Source organism: Podarcis cretensis (genome assembly GCF_951804945.1).
Source record: "Podarcis cretensis genome assembly, chromosome: 3".
Classification (NCBI taxonomy): domain Eukaryota; kingdom Metazoa; phylum Chordata; class Lepidosauria; order Squamata; family Lacertidae; genus Podarcis; species Podarcis cretensis.
In genome coordinates this window covers 120533233-120557766 of record NC_137172.1, presented here as the reverse complement: position 1 = coordinate 120557766, position 24534 = coordinate 120533233, and the positions used below count along the sequence as shown (strand labels likewise).

Below are 24534 nucleotides of genomic sequence, written 5' to 3'. Positions count from 1 at the left end.
CTCACTAGGAACCAATTTCCACTGGGGTCAGAAAAATTTACTCCCAAGTAGAGCTATTTAGGAGGCTCAGGCCCGAAGGTGCACTTTCATGAGCAGGAGGCCTCTTTCTGACTTAGGGAAATATTCTTGCATGAGAAAAGACCAAAAGGACAGTGTGTCTAGAGATGTATTTATTTAAGTAATACTTTTGCCTGTATAATTCTAAGCACCATATCATGGGTTCCCTGGTGGTCTCCCATCTGGGCACCTCAGGACACCTGCCAAGTGTCCCTATTTTCAAGGGACAACCCCAGATTTACAGAAGCCATTGTGACACCTCCCTCTGCTGGCTCACTGGTCACCAGAGTGCAAAAAGGCCTGGTGAACTCCTGTGGTTGGATCATTTCGTGTTTGTTCCAGGAAGAAGATAGACATGTAAATAGGATTTCTCTCAGCATCTGCATTCTGTGAGAAAAAGGAAAAGGATGGCGAGAAAAAATAAAGTGTGCCCAGTCCCAGAATCTTCCCCCTCGCCCACCGCCTGCCCCTCTGCCTCCCCCTGCGGACCCCTGTTTGAAAAGACTACTAAGGTAAAACCTATCAGCGTATAGATGCTGCTTCCAGTCCCTAAGATTTCTTGGGAAAGGTCTCTGTCTGAGGCCTATTTTGAGGTTTAGATAATCATATCCCATGTGGCTCTTTGTTTCCCTGTAGGCTCCACGGACTTCCTTGCCGCCTCAGGCAAAAGAGAAGGAAACTCATACGGAAGGTAATGTCTATTTCCAAGGATATGTTTAGGGTATATAAGAAAGTCCTTAAAACAGTTATGATTCCAACCTTCTCTTCTTTTCCATTTAGATGACATAATTCTTGAAGACCTGGAGGCAGAGCAGGGGCAGCTCAGCTTTGATACTGACACCACGAACCACTGAACCTGAACACGGAGTTTGCCCTCGCTCTCTACCAATGCTGGGCAGAGCTCCACCACGGAACGAACCTCGCCATTTCCCCAGTGAGCGTGTCTCTTTCTCTGGGGCGCAAGGGAGCACATTGGCCCAACTGCAGCATGCTCTGGGACACAGCACTCATGGTAAAGCAGCCTTCTGAGAAACAGCTTTTTGGTGAGCAGCGCAGGCTGTCGTGAGCTTCGCCTTACAGCTTGGACTGTCCTGGTCGGCAGAGCATATAAAAACAAAAGCAAGTCACACAAGGGGACTTACTTCTGAGTTAACCCCCTTTCATGCCATGCTCTTCACTTCAATGGGCTTTACATGCACATCCTACACCTTTCAAGTAGATTCTTTCCCCCAAAGAATTCTGGGCACGGTAGTTTACTCCTCACAGAGTTGCCAGTCCCAGCAACACTTCAGGAACTGCAGTGCCCAGAATTCTTTAAGGAAAGAATGTGCCTCAGGGGTTGGAGTAGATGGCCCTTAGGTCCCTTCTAACTCTACAATTCTATGATTCTGTGAATGCAGATGGAACCATGCATTGGTGTGTGCTGAAAGCCATCCACACCTTGGTTCTGTTGAAATTAGTCACAGCTAGCTAAGTCCCATTGATTTATGAAAGTGTGGCTTATTTACAGGACAATCCTATGCATGTCTACTCAGAAGTAAGCCCTGTTGACTTCAATGAGGGTTACTCCCAAATAATTGGGTATAGGATTGTGGATTCATATCAACAGAGGAGCGGCTCTTGATTTAACTGTCTCACCTGCTATGGACTATTGAATGCAAAAAAGTGACATGTCTACTCAGAACTAAGTCCTTGTGAATTCCATGGGGCTTACTCCCAAGTAAATGGATGGAGAAGTAATTAAGACCCTTCAGCATATAGATGTTGATTTCAAAATAATATTAGTCCCTAAGGTCTCTCTGATACTGTCTTAGGCCTATTTTGAGGTTTAGATAAATAAACATATCCCGTGTGGCTCTTTGTTTCCCTGTGGGCTCTGCAGACCTCCTCCCTTCCTCACATGGAGGAAGATGACCCAGGCAACTTGAAGGTAATGTCTATTTCCATGTATATGTTGTTGTTTGGTTGTTTAGTCGTGTCCGGCTCTTCGTGACCCCCTGGACCAGAGCACGCCAGGCACTCCTGTCTTCCACTGCCTCCCACAGTTTGGTCAAACTCATGTTTGTAGCTTCGAGAACACTGTCCAACCATCTCGTCCTCTGTCGTCCCCTTCTCCTTGTGCCCTCAATCCTTCTCAACATCAGGGTCTTTTCCAGGGAGTCTTCTCTTCTCATGAGGTGGCCAAAGTATTGGAGCCTCAGCTTCACGATCTGTCCTTCCAGTGAGCACTCAGGGCTGATTTCCTTCAGAATGGAGAGGTTTGATCTTCTTGCAGTCCACTGGACTCTCAGGAGTCTCCTCCAACACCATAATTCAAAAGCATCAATTCTTCGGCGATCAGCCTTCTTTATGGTCCAGCTTTCACTTCCATACATCACTACTGTGAAAACCATAGCTTTAACTATACAGACCTTTGTCGGCAAGGTGATGTCTCTGCTTTTTAAGATGCTATCTAGGTTTGTCATTGCTTTTCTCCCAAGAAGCAGATGTCTTTTAATTTCGCGGCTGCTGCCACCATCTGCAGTGGTCATGGAGCCCAAGATAGTAAAATCTCTTCACTGCCTCCATTTTCTCCCCTTCTATTTGCCAGGAGGTGATGGGCCCAGTAGCCATGATCTTCGTTTTTTTGATGTTGAGCTTCAGACCATATTTTGCGCTCTCCTCTTTCACCCTCATTAAAAGGTTCTTTAATTCCTCCTCACTTTCTGCCATCAAGGCTCCATGTATATATTCAGTGTATATAAGAAAGTCTCTCCAAGTGCCAGCCTTTTCCTTTCAGAAGATCTAATTATAGAAGACATTGAGGAAGAGCAAGAAGAGACTGTGCGGCACTGAAGCAGCTCCTAGAGGGGATGATCAGCAAGACCAGGACCAAGTCCCAGATATGTGCAGTTCACCACTCTTTAAATACATGGACAAGGATTATGCCAAGCTTGGCCACTCATTGGTTGTCCCAGGAGAAGGCAGGAAGAAGAAAGGCCCAGTTACTCCACAGGGCGAAGCGGGCGAAGCAGGTGGAGGAGCTTCCTGTGGCAATGTGGAAGATGATGACTATGCAAGTGGACTGTTGTAACTCCAGCACAACTCGACGCTTAAACACCAGCCTAGCTGTTTCTGGCCAATGAGCAATTCTGGAAGCTCCCGAATAATTACCACCAGTTCATTGCAATCGGGAAATTGGAAATAGAACAATTTGTCTGCATCTGGGAAACTTGTACAGAAAGCATGGCTGGAAAAATCTTTTTTAATAATTCCAGTGGCACCTTTAAGATCAACTAAATGTAAGCTTTCGAGGTATGAGCTTTCGTGTGTAATACACACTTCATCAGATACTCTGAAGCAGAGGTCGGTTCAACGTTATAACTGTTGATGACTGTTATGGCAGTTGGTTCCACAGGGAAGGGCAAGGGATTTTTAAAGGGATAGATGACCAAAATTAGCTTTAGTATGTATAATGGGACATGAATCCAATATCTCTATTCAGACCAGGTCTCTCCATAGTTTTTAGTTTGGTAATGAGTTGTAATTCAGCAACTTCTCTTTCAAGTGTATTTCTAAAATTCTTTTGCAGTAAGACAGCTACTTTAAGATCTTGTATAGAATATCCTCGGGGACTGAAGTGTTCTCCTATTGGTTTCTCTGTTTTATGATTCCTGATGTCAGATTTATGCCCATTTATCCTTTGGCGTAAAGTTTGTCCTGTTTGTCCAATATAGAGAGCTGAAGGGCACTGTTGGCATTTGATAATGTTGGAAGATGAACAATTAAATAGGCCTGAGATGGTATGTTTGATGTTATTGGGGCCAATAATGATGCTGTCCGGGTGTATGTGGCAGCAAAGTTGCCATCTAGATTTATTGCAGGCTCTTGTGGCAGTGTTCATGTTCAGTGGCGTAGGAAGAGGGGGGCGGGGGTAGCGGAGCGCCCTGGCTGCCATCTCTGAAGGGGTGACGAGGGCACCCTGTGGGGATGCCATTGTGCCCCTGCCTGCAGCCGTGGGCAAAGGATCCTCCACACCGCAGCGCCTCTTGGTCTCTCTCTCGCGCGTGTGCGAGCTACAAGCCTAGGGCACATTTCTCTCCCCCTCCCACCTATCAGGCTCTTCCTTCTTGCGCAAGCGCGAGGGATGGGGAGGAGGTGGGGGTGGCGACATTGCCGGCTCCCCCACTCTGGATACTTGGGAGTTGGGGGGGGGGGTTGGCATGCCATTGCCCCAGCTCCCGAGGAGGAGCAGGCAGGAGGTGGGGAGAGGACGAGTTGCTCGGCTTTGCCAGCAAAGCTGTGCAGCTTCCTCCCCCCACCACCTCCCTTTCTTTTTGCTCGGCAAAACTTTGGAGTTCTCTTTTTTTTTTTCATTTTCTTTTTTGCAAAAGCGTGTGGGGCGTCTGAAGACTGAAAGCACCTGTAAGAGGGTTCGGGCGGGCACATTTTTTTGCCTGTTGTTTGGATAGGTCAGGCATCACCAGTTTTACGTCTGTGAAATGAGCACTTTGTGGTGCCCATGACAATTTCTTAGATATAGGTCTCCAGGTTCCAGAAAGCTGAGGACCATGGACTATGGTAACTTATAGGTTGAATTACTGCAACGGGGCTGCCTCTGAAGACTGGAAACTTCAGCTGGTGCAGAGTTCAGCAGCCAGGTTGCTCACCAGGGCAAGATGGTTTGATCATATTGTTAAGTTGTGGGTGAACATATCAGACGACACAGCGATTCCTCAAACAGTTCTTGTTTATTCACAGGCCAGAACAGAACTGAAGTGAAGGGTTCAGCCAGCCTGCTTATATAGAGCTCCACTACAACGCAACAGTAACCACTTTCTGTAACTATCCAATCACTGAACGTCACTTTCAATCCCTTATTTGCATATGTGGACCTGAGTGAAAACTATCTACAGTATCCCCCTGCTGGCCCAGGGTGAGAACTTCAGTACATAACACATATAATGCTGACCATATTGGCTACTACCAATTAGCTTCCAGACCCAATTCAAACTGCTGGTTTTGACCTATAAAGCCAACATCAAAGTTAGACTGAGTATTTAGGCCCCAGGGGGCCTTGTGTGCTGTGAATATGTTTTCACATCCTTTACGTTCGGAACATGAATAGCTAATGGCTGACAACAGCAGCAGTGCCATGTATTTTTGTAATCTGAGTGAGCAGCTTGACTGCTCAAATAACTGGAGATTCATTTGTTTTTTAGGTAGCTGTGTTTTCAGATCAGCTGTGTATTTCAAAGAAGCTCAACAACTTCGATTTCCTAAAGAAAGCTCAACAACACAAACTCCACAACTTTGGTCTGCCCCAGGTGCTAGCAGGGATTGCTACGCTGCAGGAAAGTGATCAATACCCAAAACCTCTTGGAAACACAGGACATGAAACAATTAAAATGACAGGTATGGAAGAACATTCAAAAGGTCATTATATAAGCACTTCAGTGTGTTTGTGTTTGTGTGTGTGTGTGTGTGTGTGTCAAGAGCTAGGCGGCAATAAATCACAAGAAGTAAGTTAACTCTGTATTAGAAGAAACAAGGTCTGCTCATGAGTGTCACTGCAAAGACTTAAAACTGAGAACCATTTGGCCCACCGGGTGAATCCTTCAGTTAATTTGTTCATAGTCTTACAATGTAGATTCTCCATATTATAAGCCTGAAGAAAAAGAATAATAAAAGCCACACCCAGATATTGTCCCTGGGCTAATGCATGAAAAAGCCTTTCTCTCCACCTTCATTCCCATAAGCTCTACATATCACTTTAAAGTCTATTTGTTTTTCACTTCTATCCCACCTGGTCATGAGAACAACTGAAGTTTAAGAATTGGTGCCTGAGCTTGCTTTTAAGGCCCTCCTCTTCCCTTCTTCCTTGTGTGTCATGTCTTTTTAGAGGGACTGTCCTCCTGCTGTTCTTTGTAAGCCAGTATGGGAGCTTTTTCAGTTAAAGAGTGAAGTACCAGTGGAGTATTCTTCTACAGTATTTGAACTAGAAAGATGGGTTGGGTGCATACCAGATTTTAAGTATTTGTTGTGCTCCATTTGGAAATCTTTTCATTGGACAACTGCAGCTTTAAACTGTAGCGTGTACCAGAAAGCCAAATTTATTTCCCCACTCCTCCTGATAAATAAGAATGCACCTCAGATAAGGAGTAGCAAGTGAATTGTTCAGCTAAATGAAAAATAACTTGTGAATTTCAATCCTTTCCCCATTATTTTGACCAGTTACAATAGCAGTCCAGCTGGCAGGAAACTGTAAAAAAACCACACACAGAAAACACGACCTGCCATACAAACTGGCATATTTGTTGTATGAAGCAACGTGTACACAGGATCAGTGCTGAAAAGAGTGTAATTTTTAGCAGAGCAGCTAGATAACATGGGTTGCTTGGGGTTTCTGTTTGCAGAAAAAATTAGGCATGCCTTTCTTACGCCAAACAGCTTTTCTTCTCACAAAGAATGGCTGATGTAGGACGGGGCACACAAATTATAATGGTCCTGTAAAGAAGAATTATCAAGAGTGATAAAAGAAATGCAGATGTTCTAGATCTGTCCTTGACTGCATCTGATGGTTAAATAAGTAGAAGGCAGCTTGCATAACCAACCTTACTCCTCTCTGCAGAGGGTCCTCGGAATTGCAATGCAATGGGGAAATCATCTAAAATTGGGTGGAGGGATCTTGCATATGATCAATTTGACCCCATACCCCAAGACTGCAGCTCTATGCAACACAGCCCATGCCAACCTCTGGGGTTGGTGAGAAAGCAGGGCTTTTCTCACCGGGAATTCACAGGACCTTCGTTCCGACACCTCTCAGGTGGGCGCCAGTGCCATTCTAAGAGAGGAATTCTGACACCTCTTTTTCTAGAAAAACAACACAGATTACATATCTGTCCCAACTTAAGGCTGCATATATCTCCCCCTTCATGTGTTATCCTCACAAAAACCCTGTGAGGTAGTTTAGGCTAAGAGTCAGTGAGTGGTAAAGGGTGACCCCGTGGGCTTCACTGCTGAGTGAGGACTTGAACTCTGGTCTCCCAAGTGGTATTCTGATACTCTAACCACTGTACAACACTGGCTTAGTTTCTCAAGGCGCTTTCCATTTGGGCATCCATTAGATACCACCCTGCCTTGGGGGCTGAGCTTATGGCTGAGCTAGAGAAATTTATTTTAGTAATGTTTATGGAGAACCCTGCCATAGATATTTCCAGACTGCAAAACAAATACAAATATTCAGATTCTCTGCCTGTTTATCAAATAGGTTTTACAGTGCTCCAGTTCACATCTCAGTCATAGCGAAAGCTTCTATATTTTGATCCATGCCATCAGGCTACTCCTTCAAGCAGTAGCCATTCCATCATGCTGGAGGGAGAGAAGGAACTGCAGAGCCCCTCTATTAACTAGGCTGACAGACCAGAGATTTTGCCTCATTCTCTTCTCAAACTGTTTCCATTCAGACTTCTTGTTTGAAGAACTAGTGGCTATGTTCGCATTTTTCCTCTTCCCTGCTGTGGTGTTTGCCTCCTAGGTGGGTCATAAGGAAAGGGTTAAATGAGTGTGAAGTGATTGGCCAGGGGGAACCCAAAGGGATGAGTTAGAGTTAGAGTTGGAGTTGTGTGGAAGTCAGTTGGGAGTTGGAGAAGGAAGAGGGAGGATAAATCTGTGGGTTGGTCGAGTTTTGATGTGAGAGAAACTGATAGGAGGAGTCAGATAGACAGTTGGGATAATCAATTAGCAGTTATTAGGAAGTATAGGCCGGTATAGAAACTAAGGATAAGAAACTGACAAGAAAAATTAACTGAAACCATAAACTTGTTCATGCTTATAAAATAAACTTGATTATTTGTTTTAATGTTAATAAACTGTCTGGACTCAGTGTGTACCCGAGAGAAACGGGTTGGTGGCAGCGGGGAAGCGAGCGCAGTGGTGGCACAGGGATCAATAGACCGTCAAACGTCCGGGGACCCTGTGTGATCGCTACACCCACCAATCCATTTTCCTTTTGTATCCTGTTGTTGAGATTGTCAGGACAACAGCAGAGACCATCTTACTATTGATATTTGTAAGCTGCTCTCGGGGGGGGGGGAATTCTAGTAGCTCCTTAGAGACCAACTAAGTTTGCTCTGGGTATAAGCTTTCATGTGCATGCACACTAAAGCTTATACCCAGAACAAACTTAGCTGGTCTCTAAGGTGCTACTGGACATATTTTATATTTTTTTTGACTGCGTCAGACCAACATGGCTACCTACCTGAATCTGTAAGCTGCTCTGGTAGTCCTCTTTGATTTTTATTCCCTGACAAAATGTGCAGTTGTGGAACTATTGAAACACAATAATAAAGAACAAAGAGGATTATACTTCTTGACTACACTTCTTGTGTATAGCTGTCTCTCTTGGTTAGCAAGTGTTTACATGCAAATTTAGAAAACGTTTATTGTTTCTATTCATATTTCATTTTATTGTCAGACATCAATTGCTTAAATTACTCCTAAATGGAAATTTAAGGATGAACAAATCTTATACAATTTCAGCAATTCTCAAATGCTTCTTTTGAATTGGTAATAAATGGTATCATTTGCCACCAAGCATAAAACATCTGTCTGTTAATCCCCTACACAACTCTTCACAATTAACTCTTACAAGACCATCAGCACACTGGTTTCTACATCTTTTCTAAAGAAATCTGAGCTCTTCTAAATAAGACAAGAGTTGTTTTTGTGTGTGTAACTTTGCTGGGTACAAACTTTAAGGAGGATCCCCCGATCAGAAGAAACTTGTGAGCCAGTAGGATAGCAACCTTCAGAATTTTCATATCTCCCACAAATGATAAATTCATTGTTGTGGGTTTTAGAATATACAGTGTTCTAAAATCAGTATTGGTTGCATTGGCTGGGCAAATCTAGTTATCCAGGATTTCCGTCACAACAATTCAATTTTTGCAAAGTTCAATTATGCTTTACTTTACAAATTGGCTATGGGCCATTACAGTTCAAACATACAATACATAACATGATAATCCATATCTTACAAAGTGATACAATGGGTAAATGTTGGATCAACGTAATTAGTTATCAGAGCACTTAGGGTAAAAACTCTCAGAAGATTTCAATGAAAGCAGCATGAAATTTAGATTAATATATATTCTGTAATGCATCTTAACAAAAAGTCATTCTTTTCAAAATCTAACCAATTTCCCTTAGCCAACAAAAGCTGCGAGATAAGTACTGACTGACGTGATTCGGTAGCTTTTGTAAAGTGGCTATGCATATCTAATACTTTTCAAGATTTTTTTTGTGTGGAGTAGACTTTTGGAGCCAAACTATATCATAATTTGTCAGATCTTTGTACGCTCAAAACTTCCCAATTCAATGTTTCTATATGATGGTGTTAGACCATCTTGTTTCAAATCCCTTGTGTACATTTTTTTTCAATCAAAAAGCCATTCTTGGAACATAGTCAATAATACCATTAGAGATTTGAAACGGGGGGGGGGGGGGGGGATTTGACAAACCAGTATTTCCACTGTAACTAGCCTGCCAAGTGTTCATGTTTTCCTAAGTGGCTCTGTCCTCTTATATTGTCTTAAACACTGAATATTTGAGAGCACTGCCAAATGTTTATTGCATGATGTAGTAGTAAAGGTAAAGGGACACCTGACCGTTAGGTCCAGTCGCAGATGACCCTGGGGTTGCAGCGCTCATCTCGCTTTATTGGCTGAGGGAGCCGGTGTACAGCTTTCGGGTCATGTGGCCAGCATGACTAAGCCTCTTCTGGCAAACCAGAGCAGTGCACGGAAACGCAGTTTAGCTTCCCGCCAGAGCGGTACCTATTTATCTACTTGCACTTTTTGGCGTGCTTTCGAACTGATAGGTTGGCAGGAGCTGGGACCGAGCAATGGGAGCTCACCCCGTTGAGGGGATTCGAACCGCCGACCTTCTGATCAGCAAGCCCTAGGATCTGTAGTTTAGACCACAGCACCACCCACGTCCCAATGTAGTAGTAGCAAGAAGCAAAAAAAAGCACCCACTCACAGCTGATAATAGTTATTCACTTTGTTCTAGTGTGTCCAAGGAAAATAGTCCACATCCATTTGCACCTCAGTCACAGAAACACAGTCCTCTTAAGATTTTCAGTAACATCTAAACATTCTTCTTTCAGGTAAGTGATTGTTTCCTCTGCAAACAACTTTGAAACATCACCAATAGCCCTTTATAGATGTTTTCCATGAATTTCTGGATTGAACTTGCCATTTCTCAATCAGGCATAAAGTCAGTGAAAGGGTGCTGTCAGCCCCCTTTTAGCTAAATAGCAGCAAAGTAGCTTGGCATCTTTATTTATTTGTTTGTTTTACAGATAAAAGAAGAAAACATTGCATTGTGAACAAACAACCAGCATCAGCAGTAGTCGTAAAATAAGTCACAAGCAAAAAGATATAAACAATTGTTCTCTAAATTGTTTCTAATAACATAAAGGGGGAATGTTTTCTTGTGTTGTGTTATACTTAACAAAAATGCTCCATTTTTAAATGAATAAATTATCAAGTTGCCTTCCTTCCTTCACTCGTACAATATTAGTCAACTTTGAGAGTTGAGTCCAACTTACTAGTGCTTAGGGTAGACTTACTGATATCAATGGACTTAAGCAGTGGCGTAGCGTGGGGGGTGCAGGGGGGGGCCAGCCGCACCGGGCGCAACATTGGGGGGGGGCGCTCGCACTCGCAGCTCTCTGCCCCTACCTGGCTCACTCACTCTCTCTCACTGCAGTGCTGGCTGTGCGAATCCGATCCGAGCTGCCGGGTCGCCGCCCACTGTGGAGGGGGAGGCTGCCAGGCGTGCGTTGCGGGGCGGAGCGGAGAGAGAGCGAGGGAGGGACTATCTGGGGGAGGGACAGTGCAGCGGCCGCCCAGCACAGCGCTGAGCGCGGGAGAGAACCACACCCGACCAGCCCAGGGAGCAGCAAGAAGAAGCTGGCAGCGGCGGCAGGCTAGGGGTTAGGGGCGCAAATTACTTGCCTTGCCCCGGGTTAGGGGGCGCAAATTACTTGCCTTGTCCCGGGTTAGGAGGCGCAAATTACTTGCCTTGCCCCGGGTGCTGACAACCCACGCTACGCCGCTGGACTTAAATTAGCCATGCCAATTGATTTTAATGGGTCTACTCTGAGTATAACTTAAGTGGACTACATCTAGTCTCCTAGATGAATAAATGTCCATCCCCACAACATATTCCTGTATTAGTAGTTATTAACATACGTATTGTCAATTTGACATTTCCTGGTTAAACCAGATCCTTAAAATTTGCAAATAACATTGTTAATGGTTCATCATTTATATTTCCACAAAATTTCACTATCTTAAGAACATGACCAAAATATGTGCCAATACGTTTTAGCTAAAATGGTGGCAAATAGCTTGGCAGTTTAAAAGGGCAATTGACCTGTATGATCAGAGGGATATGGTGTTTTCTGCAAAAATACCGTGTCAGCTTTCTCCTTTTGTAATATTCGAGCTACCCTTCTTCTTTTAGTTAGGTTGCCAAGTTATTTTATGTTTGGACTGATAGCATTTCCCATTTCAAAAGTTGACGAGATTTGCCCCCATGCCATTTATGCCCAAAACCATCATGCATTATGTTACTATGGATTCCTGCCTATGTGTTTGTTTTACAATTAAGCCTTCATCGAAGATAGCACAAAAACAGTCAAGCTCCATGCAGGAAGGTTATTACCCATTACTCACATTTTGAGTGAAATGAACCTGCTCCCAATATACCAGGCTTTTCAGCTCATTCCCAATCTTTCTATGTAATGGACAGCAAGGCAAATTGATGAAAGCAACTTGCCTAGGTAAACTGTGTTTCTTTAAAGTCCCCATAGCTCTTAAAAGGGAGTGGTGTTAGAATTAATAATAACAATAACACTAACAACAATAATAATTTTTTGTGGTTTCACACCATTAAGTTTGCATTTATTCAGCTGCAGTCATCTGCCCCTGTTCTTGCGGGTGACACAGTCAAGAACTTAACTTCAGAACTCTGCTTTAAGTGTGTCTCAAATAAGAAGCCATATAAGATATGACAAGGGAGCTAAGTCATTGATTTGAAGGTTTAGCAGCAGCTAAACCTTTATTTTCATAATATTTATATCTTACCTTTCGCCCAGCACATAACTAGGGATGGACCAATCTGTCAAATTTGATTCCTTTCAGTTTCTCACTTTTCCAGCCTGAAGTTGAGTTCTCCACATTTCTACACCAATTTACAATAGGTCCTATTGAAACTTCATTAGCATCTTAGTGCCAATGTCTCCTATAGACACATCTTCAAAAAAATAATAATCCCATATATAATGCATTCTGGTATGCAATTTTCACGAATATTTGCATGCTTATGTACACTTCACTCTAGGATGCACATTTTTATACACTTTAGCTGACTGGTAAGTATTGCAACATCGGAAGAATGTGACTTCTGAAGAATGGTTGTGTTTTGGTCCGTGTAGTAGAAACAATAGAAAGTGTGGTTTTGTGAAGTTTGAATGCAAACTCAATAGAATTTCTCTCCAATTCCTACAAGGCAGCATACGTGTCAGTTGGTAGAGCAAGAGACTCTTAATCTCAAGGTCCTGGGTTCGAGCCCCACATGGGGCAAAAAGATTCCAGCATTGCACAGGGTTGGCCCAAAATACCCTCGGCATCCCTTCCAACCCTACAACTCTGATTCCATGTGATTCTCAGATGGCCAGCCATTCGAGTGCTGACAGGATCCAGACCATAGCTGTCAACTTTTCCCTTTTCTTGCGAGGAATCCTATTCGGAATAAGGGAATTTCCCTTTAAAAAAGGAAAACGTTGACAGCTATGATCCAGACCTGCTTGGCAGTAGCAATGTACTGGCCATACTCTAGGACAGATAAAATTTTACCATTTTCTTGCCTGGAATCTAACACTTCACTAACATCTCAGAGCATTCCCATGATCAGACGGAACTACAAGTAATGTTGATTTACAAATCTAAACATTTAGTGGCAAAATTGTGGAAACAGATTTACAATTAGCATATCAGAAACTCTCTAATTTCTGCAGGATGTGTCTTAAAATAGAAACTGTGACAATGTGAAAACCAATTAAAATGGTCCTGATTCATTTCGATATCAGCTAACAAAACCTAGAAGCAGTAGCTCTGCAACTGTTCCAACAAAATATCTGTCTGGTACAAGGCCTATTTTACTATATGAATCACTACAGCAACTTACTGCAACACAATATAAAGCTCCACAAATATTATACTAAGATGATGGAGTGATCCAGATAGTAAATTAGGCAACTTAGCTACCTTATGAGATAGACAATCTGTCCATTTCACCCAATGTTATGATAGCCATGTTCAAATATATAAAAGGATGTCACATAGAGGAGGGAGAAAGGTTGTTTTCTGCTGCTCCAGAGAAGCGGACACGGAGCAATGGCTCCAAACTACAAGAAAGAAGATTCCACCTAAGCATTAGGAAGAACTTCCTGACAGTAAGAGCTGTTTGACAGTGGGATTTGCTGCCAAGGAGTGTGGTGGAGTCTCCTTCTTTGGAGGTCTTTAAGCAGAGGCTTGACAACCATATGTCAGGAGTGCTCTGATGGTGTTTCCTGCTTGGCAGGGGGTTGGACTCGATGGCCCTTGTGGTCTCTTCCAACTCTATGATTCTATGATTCTAATGTTGTCTCACATACAACTGGCAGTCACAAGGCAGAGGTTGTTCATCTTACTTGCTCCTTGACTTCCTTCTTAACTGGGGATGCCGGACCTAAAACCTGAGGCCTTCTGCATGCACAGCACGTGCCGTAATATTGAACTGTGGCCTTTTTCAATGATGCGACTAGGTAAACAAGCCTTGAGGAATCTCAAGTATGCACACACCATTTTTGCATTCTCCAATTCCCACCCCCCCACCCGACATCTTAAATTTGAATGAATCACAGCTTGCCATTTGGACTGACCAGAGAAATTATGGTTTGCCCTTACTTTACAAACCAGGATCAGTCCATGGTTTCTAATCCTGGTTTGCAGGGAAAAAGACAAAGTATAGTTTGCTGGTAAATTGGGGGGCATTTGTGGCATTGTTCTTGTACCCGTGGTCATGGTCTGGGTTTTGCCTGCATCATCCTACGGATAAATTCCACAAAATGGCGTCCTCCCACCAGGGAAGAAGGGGTGAGCAAAGATCTACATCAGGAATAAGGATGGAGGGTGGGATCAAATCAACCTTATCCGATGGTTGAAGTGGGAATCAAAGGCTGCTGTGGGAGAAAAGGGACCTGCTCTGAATCATGCTGGGGGGGTGCAGAGCCCTGGAGACCCCGGAGAGCAGCCCTCGCCATTACCTTGCTAGGGTGGGAGGAAATCAGCAGCACCTCCTATTTGCTGAGAAGAGATGGCATGGGAGGGGGCGATGCTGAGGAGATGGCAGCAGCTGCAGGCAACACATTCCTTGGAGGCTGGATCTGCTGCCCCTCTGAATCCTGCCACCTGAGGCAGTCACCTCACCTTGCCTCGTGGGTGGGCCAGCCCTGTGGAAAGCTAACCACGAGCTACCCTTATTTTCACAAATCTGCTTTAAAGTATATCGATGAAAGCAATGCAAATGAAAGTCAGCAAACTTTTTCAGCAGGGGGCCGGTCCATTGTCCTGCAGACCTTTTGGGGGGCCGGACTATATTTTTTGCAGGGGGGTGGGGAATGAACAAATTCCTATGCCCCACAAATAACCCAGAGATGCATTTTAAATAAAAGCACACATTCTACTCATGTAAAACACGCTGATTCCTGGACCGTCCGCGGGCCGGATTTAGAAGGTGATTGGCCGGCTCCAGCCCCTGGGCCTTAGTTTGCCTACCCATGTTTTAAACTACCCACTCGTCTCTGGGTAGCTCACAGTTTCTCTAGTAATAGTAGAAGCCCTTTCTGCAGACTTGGGAGACACTAGTAGCTTATAAAGTGCTGCCCTGTATTTCTTCGAGATGAGGTTGTAGAGGATTGGGTTGATACTTGCACTCAAGTAGAAGAGCGGCAATGCAAAAATATTGAAATACTGAGAGAAATGCATCATCCTGCTATCCTTTGAGTGGGTGTATATTATCCTCCCGACGTGGAATGGCAGCCAGCATACGACAAAAGCCAGGACCACCACAACTGCAAGAGGAGGGGGGAAAGGAGGAAAGAATTACTCTCTGCCCTGCCACACACAGCTGACTCTTGCCCTAATGGGCTTGCTCAAAGTAGGTGAGAAGTACACTTGTTTTCAAATATTTGGATTGCTCTTTGGCACACAGAATGCAGTTGCTGAACAGGGCTAGAATTGTTCAGCAAAGCAGGAAAGCACAATTTTCGGAATCAGATCAGGGCTAATTTGTGTGGGAAGTTACTCGCTACTGGTGCCTGCAATATACAGTGCTACCTTGGGTTAAGTACTTAATTTGTTCCGGAGGTCCGTTTTTAACCTGAAACTGTTCTTAACCTGAAGCACCACTTTAGCTAATGGGGCCTCCCGCTGCTGCCGTGCCACTGGAGCACGATTTCTGTTCTCATCCTGAAGCAAAGTTCTTAACCCGAGGTACTATTTCTGGATTAGCGGAGTCTGTAACCTGAAGCGTATGTAACCTGAAGCGTATGTAACCCGAGGTACCACTGTAATTGGCATCAGCAGTATGTAAGCAAATTACAAATTACAGAGAGAGAGTTGGAGGCAATGAAGTTGTCCCATTGACATAAGCACTTCTGTCTGCACAGTGAAAGTTCCCCTTCCTCTTTTCTCCCTAAGAAGGATTGGGAGAACCCCCAGAATAGATCTGGGAGATGACTGGGGGAGTGGAGGGAGGGGAAGTTTAATTGTGGGAATCCTTGCGGGGTGGGTACAGCCCATAAGCTGTAAATAGGTGGACAGGTATCTTCGAAGATATTCCCCACTATTATTTATGGGATTTTTTTATTTATTGAATTTATATTTCCATAATTCCTCCTGAAAGATTTGGCTGGTATCATGAAAAGAGATTACTTTTTAAATAGGTTGCAAATTAGTCAATAGTTAAAGGACTTGAAGGTGATTCTGCAAACAAAATCGGACAGTGTCAGATGGCTAGTGGTTGTCTGCTTCTGGGCATGCTCCACTTTCCCCAGCTGAGACTTCAAAGAGAGGCAATTCCGTGCAATGAAGCAGACAGGCAACACTTTAGTTTCAGAGGTTGTTTGCTGTTGGTAAGAAGCTGGGGAGCTATGTTTTATTATTACATTTTTGTATTGCATTAGATTGTTATAAGGTGTACATTATTTGTTTCTTCAGCTTGTAAACCGCCTTGAGTATTGTAAGATAGAAAGACTGTATACAAATTAAAAGTGATGATGATGGGGAGCCAGGGAGCAGAGCAGTAGCTAGGTGATCTTGCACCCATGGCAGCCACAGACAAATTAGCTCTTCTTTCTGCCTCTCCTCCACCACCACCTCCACCCATTCAATTCACCCTCTATTTAAAACCATTTCTTATGAGGCAACAATCAATATTTATATTTATGGACATATTTTTAAGCCGATTTTGCACACACACCCATCGCCTGCACCCCAGCGGGGGCCCACCTCACCACCCCCCAGGCTACAGCCCTGCCAGGGAGGGGGGTCAAGCTTGAGAGACAGGTATCATCTGCTTGCCTGCTCTCTGTATTCAACTTTTCAACTTTTATGCTTGTAATCAGTTACTACCAAAAAAAAACAACCCCAATCAAACCACACCAGTTTTCTCTGATTTATAAGATAAATGTCCCTGGAACTCGCTTCCACTTGAGGTAGAGAAGATGCCTGGCAAAAGCTTTGTGTGTTCCATGGGACATTAATTCAATGCATGGGGGTCTTTGTGGGAATCTCTTTGGTGTTTACAACAAAAGGCTTTTCTTCAGGGCTGTGGGTGAGTTTTTATTTTCTAGGAACTTCAGCGCAGCACTCTGAGCCATGCAACAGCTTCTTGCTAAACACTCATTCACACACTTGGCTGGTGACCGTGGCAGGGTACCCAAGATGCTCTAGGCACTCTTTTGGGTGGAGGCAAACTTGTGCATTGACTTTTGGCGTCTATAAAGAATCAGGATAGCTCTACTGCATTCTATGAGCATAGGGGAAATTCCATGGAGACTTGGACATGGAGGCACTAAGGCATTGTTCTCCTCACACCCTCCAGACTGCATAATGCCTCCCTCCCAATACTCACCCAACATGCGCACTGTTTGCTGGTGGTTTCGGTATGACGCCCCGCCAAGATGTGTCTTGTTGACCCGCAGAAGCTCCCTGACAATCAAACTGTAGAGGATGTAGAGGCAAAGGAAGGGCAGCACAAAGTAGCTGGTGGTGACCCAGAGCATGGTACCCAACAGCCCTGTCTGTTGGGCATGGTCTGTGGGGGCACACTCATACCTGGCATCGATGTCACTGGAGAAATTGCCAACCCGTCGAACTCCCACGAGGAATAAAAAAGGCGCAGCGGTGAGCAGCGCCAAGGCCCAGAGTCCCACCAGCAGAGCTTTGACACGCCGTTGGGTCACCAGGACTTTGGCCCGCAATGGGAAACAAATGGCGATGTAGCGCTCGGCCGTCAGGGCCGTCAGATGCAGGATGGAGCAGTAGGCGCACGCCTCGCCGGACCAGTGCCACACATGGCACAGCAGTGTACCTAGCGCCCAGGACTGTGCGTGCCACAGGCGGTATAGGTCCAGGGGCAGTCCAAGTAGCAGCAGCAGCAGGTCAGAGACAGCCAAGCTGGCTAAGTAGAGGCTTGTGGTATTGCGCAGATCCCGGGAGCAACCTGTCACAACCATGGTCAGGACATTGCCTGTTACGCCAAGAACCAGCAGCGCCAAACATATGGCTGTCACTGGGATGAGAGTGTGCATGGGCAGCAGTGGGCACAGGGACTTGCTGCATACCTCTGTATTCTGTTCTTGGTGTCCATCAGGACTGCTGATGTTGGCTGAGACCATGTTGCAGGCAGCTCTCGATTTGCCTCTCTACAGAGCATCCGGAGGAAATGCAAGCATGGCAGAACACTCAGATGGTGTCAGCGCTCCATCCTTTTCTTGGTCTGGTTTCTGACTGATGCTTTCTCCACGCTCTGCAAAATCTCAGGAGCAGCTTAGCTTTTCCTTGCGTAGGGAAATAAAGCGTCTGTGCTCCAAGCGTAGATTGATAGATACTCAAACAAACTCCTCCCAAATAAGTAGCAAATGGAAAATCATTGCTTTTTCACCTGTTCTTTATTATTTCATATCTTAGCAACAGGTGGGGCTATTGAGAAGCAGTTAGAAATCCCTCTCAAAGCCAATGAGTTGCAGAGGAAATAGAAACCATGTACAATATAAGTACCTGTAATGGTTTTAGGGGTTGCTCGTGCGTAAGCCGGTGCAAACACCTGGCTGGGTTGCCTGAGTGAACCTTTTCTGTCTGGACAGCCACTCACCCGTGGCTGTCTCAATTGCTGGCAGAATCCGTCAGTGGGCGTTTCTTAAACTTCTTCCAGCAAAGAAGCTCTTTGACGCCTAGTCTCCTCCTACTCTCTCTGCGCGAAAGCCTTCTGCGCAAGGAGGGCGTAGGCAGCGGAGGACCCCTACTCTCCCCGCTGGTCCCCGTCAAGGAGTCATGGGACCGCCTCGCCGCTTCCCCCATCTGCCCCCCTTCTCCACTGGTGCTACGCTGATTCTCTTCCCCAGAAGATGGGCTGCCTCTCCCAATCCCGGGACGCTCTCTGGAATCCCTCTGGATTTTGCTCTCTCCCTCCGGCACTGATGGCAGTTCCCTGACAGTACCCAAAACAAAAAAGAAATTTTGTTGTACATTCAGGGCTAACAGAATTATTACAGCACATCTTGGTTAGCTAGAGTCCACTGCATCAGATGTATATTGCTTTTTGTGGCAGTACTCCTTGGTATTGTGAGAAGTTGGGGTTAGGCTAAATGGGTTTTTTTGGGATCTCCTCCAAATCTGTGGTTTTATAGCTGTAGGATTTGATCCTCCAATAAAAGGAGACTGCCAAAATAGTCAAACCACAGAATCATAGAATTGGGACCACAAGGGTCATCTACTCCAATTCCCTGCAATACAGGAATCTCAGCTAAAGCATAAATGACCAACGGCCATCCAACCTCTGCTTAAAAACCTCCAAGGAAGGTTTTTAAGGAGGTTTCTTTGTTAAATAAGTGTTCCTAGCCAAGTCTATTAAGTAGCTGCTGTATGTACAATTGGAAGGTGAACTGTAGGCAGCGTGTCATCACACATGTCCATGCCTGGCTGGAAGTGATGGCATAAAGTCGTGTGCCTATAAAAGGAAACACAAGGCAGCCATTCTTGGGAAAGGGGATGGAAAGACAGAAGGGCCAGATTTGCTTCCTGAGAGAATTCAAAGCTATGTAACTTGATGGAGTTCAATCTCGGGGTGGATAGGAAGTAAATGACCTGGAAGAAGACCTGTGCCAAAGTAGCCTTGAAAACTTGCTGCAGAACCAAGTTCTAGAAAAAGTACAAGACAACTGGAATAGATTGTCAGAGCATCTTCTTCATAAACGACACCTGTCAGCATTCAGGTATCAGATGGAGACATGGTTCATAGAATCATAGAATCATAGAGTTGGAAGTGACCACAAGGGCCATCGAGTCCAACCCCCTGCCAAGCAGGAAACACCATCAGAGCACTCCTGACATATGGTTGTCAAGCCTCTGCTTAAAGACCTCCAAAGAAGGAGACTCCACCACACTCCTTGGCAGCAAATTCCACTGTCAAACAGCTCTTACTGTCAGGAAGTTCTTCCTAATGTTTAGGTGGAATCTTTTTTCTTGTAGTTTGGAACCATTGCTCTGTGTCCGCTTCTCTGGAGCAGCAGAAAACAACCTTTCTCCCTCCTCTATGTGACATCCTTTTATATATTTGAACATGGCTATCATATCACCCCTTAACCTCCTGATTGAAGATAACTTGCTATTAAAGACAAATCTATCAAATACACACTTTCTGAAACAATGTGATAACTGAAACACAGCCATCCTTTGACGTTAGCACTTATCCAACCAATGTTTACCAAAAAAAAAGCATATATCAGGAGAAAGAGTGCATAAAAATGAATACATTGGTGAAATGACATACAAAAATTTGTGAGAAAAATTGCTTGCAAAAATGTGTACATTAGTCAAAACTGCACCTAAAAATGTGTTTATTAGGAGACGTTTATTAGGAGAGGTTTGCATTAAATTGCTGAAGTTTCATGAGGATTTTTTAAAAATTGTAAATCACTGTAAGCAATGTGGAGAACTGCATTCAAGAACAGAAAACACGAGAGATTGAGACAACTGCAACTGTCAGATCCATCCCTGGACTTCTCAATCCAAACCTTCGAAAAGTTGATTTAAGAAGTCTTTGCACAAGTTCCTCTCCTCCCCTCTGCTCCATTTAAACTCAGTGGTACATTCTCTTGATGAGTCAGTTTCCCAACCTGATGCTCTCCAGCTGTTTTGGACTTCAACTCTCATCGTCCCCAGCCAGCTATTACAGTCCAAAGCAGCTAGAGGGTACCAGGTTGGGTAAGGCCTGTTAAGTCTGAAAAGATCCAGACCAGGCAGTGCCAGCCTTGGCTACTCAATTTATCCACACATAAAACCTGAGTCATGTGAGAAACAGAGGAGAAATGGGTATCAGCCCTATGTTTGTTGATTAAAAAGCTAGTGGTGAGGGGTGGGGTGGAATGGACAAATGCTATTATTGATTAAATTACTTTTGTTTGTGCATTTCAGTATCAATGTCCCACTGCAGTGAGACAAAAGATAAGGATGTACTGTACCACTCTTGAAACTTCTCTGCAAATTGACCTCTCTCAGGAGCAGAGGGTTGCCTCCAATTTCTGCAAGATTTCGCAGGCTGTTTGTTGCTATTTAGCAGCTTTTCGTTTTGGTGGCCATTTTGCCAGGCCCACATTTTTAGACCTGCTTGCCAGACAGCTTGCAAGTCAGTCAGAAGGTCACACCAAGCAAACAAGGGTACACACCACACATTTGTTTAGAGTCAAAACGCATTGGGTTCAATGGCAGCTGGGATTTGCTAACGTCACTTCCCACGGACTCCTGCCCCCTTTTAGTTTTTTTTTTTTTTTTTTTTTGCTACGCACATAAATTGCAGGCTAACTGTACTTGTGTAATCTCGCAGAGCAACATTAGTGAGAGTTTTGTAATTTTTGATGTTAATTTCAGAAGAGGCCTTCAGAAAACAGCAGTGAAGGAGGGCTTCCAAGTAAGTAGGGAGAAGAGCTTTAGGCTTTGCAGAATTTGCTGATCCTTCCCATCACTATTTTCTGCAACTCCACCTTTAATCTCAGCTTTTAAAGCCTTTCCTTTCAACATGTGTCAGACATAGTAGGTATCCTATGGCCACTAAAGAATTTCTCTTGTTTCTGAAAATGTAATTTGAAAAAAATCAATTTCTTTTATAAGCTACTGGAAATGATATGATTATCTCATGAAGCTGGCCTCCTAGACAGATTTGTGTTGATTAGCTGAGGTGAAGTATCTCAAATACTTGGTGTAGCTATTGATGTTGTTTTAATATGCTTTGTGTCTTAATAATATCATTACAATAAAATAATGGGAAAATAATATTCACAGCAGCCTGTTGAAAGGAAACTGTAATCAAATCATACATATTAACTATTCCATTGTCTCCTGAGGCAGATGGATGCCAACCACCTAACAAATTAAGACATGTGCTTTATTGTATACAGCAAGTCCATATTAAATTGTTATAATTTTGATAAAGCATACTTGTTTCAGCTTCACCAGAAAGGAGCTGACAAAGTTCTCTCACAGACCTCCCTAACTGCTCCCAGGTTAGAGGGCTTAGGAGTCTTTTGTTGCTCCTGTGCTTTCTGAGTCTCGCTTTATTTTCAGTCCTGCGTCCAATTCAGTCTTCAGTTCTAATAGCAGGGATGAAGGAACTTTTTGCTGGGAAGTCAAGCAGAGGAGGCTACTGGGGCAAAATTCCAAGGGGAAAGGAATTGGGAAGGGTAGGGAAGGCAAGTGAGTGAGGGAATGGGCAGGCAAGGAAGGAGGAGGAGGCAAGGCGGAAGAGGAAGCTGCTGTCCCGTTGCAGCTCTACACAGCAGGCTTGTCATAACTGCCGTGTAAAGTGGCGGAAGCAGCAGGGCAGTATCTTGCTGTCTTCCGGGCGCTTGGTGAGTAGACCAGTAAGCCTATTCACCAAAGCCACTCAGAGAGGGGCAGCAACTGGAAGAGGAAGAGAACCTGCTGCCAGCTCCCCTTTGCATAGCAGCGATAGTGACCCCGTCATGTAAAGCAGCAGTAGGGCGACAGCTTCCTCTTCCCCTTCAGTGCTGCTTCTCTCAGGTGCCACCCGAGGCAGCTGCCTCACCCTGCCTCATTGGTGGGCTGGTGTTGCAAAAATAAACATTTGGGGCCGAAAGAAAAACTCACGCAGCAAATGAGGGGGGAAAAGGGCTTTATTTTGCAAGCCAACAAAATAGGCACAGAGGAATAAACTCCAAAGTCTGCGCCCGACCCATAAAAAGGGGCACACGCCTTAATATACATTTCTGTTATCTCCTAAGGCAATGCATATGCATAAACTGAGGCAACTTCTCCTATCCTAGGCTACATCGCCCTATTAGCATGCCATTTATGGTCCTTACTTAATGAATATACATTGAGCAAATGAACAAAGAACTCTTTCTAAGAAGCGCCTTGTTGCACGTGATCTCTTTGCATTTCATTCTATATATGGGTATGTCTGAAGGATCAGGGCCTCCAAGTATTATGTATTGAAGTTCTCACGCTGGGCCAGCAGGGGGATACTGTAGATAGTTTTCACTCAGGTCTGCATATGCAAATAAGGAATTGAAAGTGATGTTCAGTGATTGGATAGTTACAGAAAGTTGTTACTGTTGCTTTGTAGTTGAGCTCTATATAAGCAGGTTGGCTGAACCCTTCAGTTCAGTTCTGTTCTGGCCTGTGAATAAACAAGAGCTGTCTGAAGAATCGCTGTGTTGTCTGATATGTTCACCCACAACTTAACACCAAGAATGTGTATCTGAGAGATAGAGCAAGGCCGACCATGGACGGTACAATAAGAACAAAGGCCGCTCTTAGAGTGTGGAGACAGGAGATCACCCCTTTCTTATGCAGACACCTTTGGAATGTGGTTTCACAAGATAAGGTACTACAAAGAAACAATAGGCAGAAGGCCTCTAGCCTGGCTAGTTAGCTGAGCTTATAGGTCTCTATGTGCACTACTGGTGCCCTGCCAATAGGGAAACATATCATCCTATGGACATGCATGGTTTCCCTGGCGAGTACTGCCCTCTGTGATCCTTAACCAGCCCTTATATTGCTAGTTAAACTGAGTGGCAGGCCTCCCCGCTCCACTCTTGCCCCCAAATCCTGCCTTCAGTCACATAGGCTTGGACTTTACAAAAACTGGGATCAAATTTTCAAACTTCTTTCAATGCAAGCTCTTCAATCTCTGTACAGAACAGTATTAGGCAACACACATCTAAGACTACTATATAAAAATAATAGCAACGATTCATTTGGAACACTACAGTGCTGCTGGTCCCCTTCCTGCCTAAAGCAATGTTTGAGGAAGACGATGCATTCAACTCATACGTGTACACAGATCAAAACAAGATGGGCAGAGAGCTGGCTAACATCCTTAAGCCAGGGTGACCCAACACGTGGCCCACATGTTGTATGAGGCTTTTGAGGCCTTTTTGGTGGCTCTTGCTAAATGCCGAAGCTACAGGGGACATGTGGCCGAGAATCCTCCTCGGGGACAGGATGAGGAGAAATGGTGATGAGGGAGAAAAGAAGATAATGAAAAGAGAGGTAGTGGAGTCAAAAGTGGCTCTTAAGTCTGTGAAGGAGGCATATAGGGAAGTTGTTTTACAACAGGAATATTTCCCAATCAAATGATGTAAGATGAAGCGCTGCTCAATAGTGGATCGCCTTTCCCTAAAACCAGCTTGTTCATCTGCTAGAATGTTCTCTTGCTCCAACCAATCCAAGAATTTCCTGTGTAAATGTCTTGCATAGAGCTTGCTGATGGTATTAAGTAGACTGAGTATTGGACTGAGTATTAAGCCGTTCTTTGACCCTTTTTTAAAAATGGGAACTATGACTGCCAGCCCTCAATCCGAGGGGGCTCATCTAAGTCAATTAATGCAAGTAAAAAGAGAGGCCAGCATAGGAGCCCAGAAGTCCAGATTGTTTTTAATAGCTTCTGGTGTAGCACCCTGCTTGTGGTTAACGCTTAGCTGGAATGAAATATTCAACACAGCAATAGAGAAATTAAAATAATAATTTATTTGTCAGACAAATAAATGAGAGGCACAGTGGTATATGGTTACCAAGCTCTGGCCTGGCCTCCTGCCATTATGGCCAGCACTTATATTTCCTTAACCCAGCCCCCTTGCTCCTC

General features: G+C 44.3%; 1 protein-coding gene and 1 long non-coding RNA gene across 2 annotated transcripts; one reads left to right on the top strand and one right to left on the bottom strand.

Moving 5' to 3' along the window:
- Nucleotides 1-534: 534 nt before the first annotated feature.
- On the top strand, nt 535-10597 carry LOC307212700. Its single transcript, XR_013837118.1, has 2 exons — nt 535-1069; nt 10108-10597. It is a non-coding gene; the product is annotated as an uncharacterized lncRNA (long non-coding RNA).
- A 4339-nt stretch (nt 10598-14936) lies between these two features.
- MLNR (motilin receptor) lies at nt 14937-18198 on the bottom strand (the record flags this gene model as incomplete). Its single annotated transcript, XM_079971416.1, has 2 exons — nt 17284-18198; nt 14937-15220 (listed from the first exon to the last, which is right to left on the bottom strand). The coding sequence occupies exons 1-2, from the start codon at nt 18047-18049 to the stop codon at nt 14937-14939; spliced, it is 1050 nt and encodes a 349-aa protein (XP_079827542.1). The 5' UTR covers nt 18050-18198.
- Nucleotides 18199-24534: the final 6336 nt, after the last annotated feature.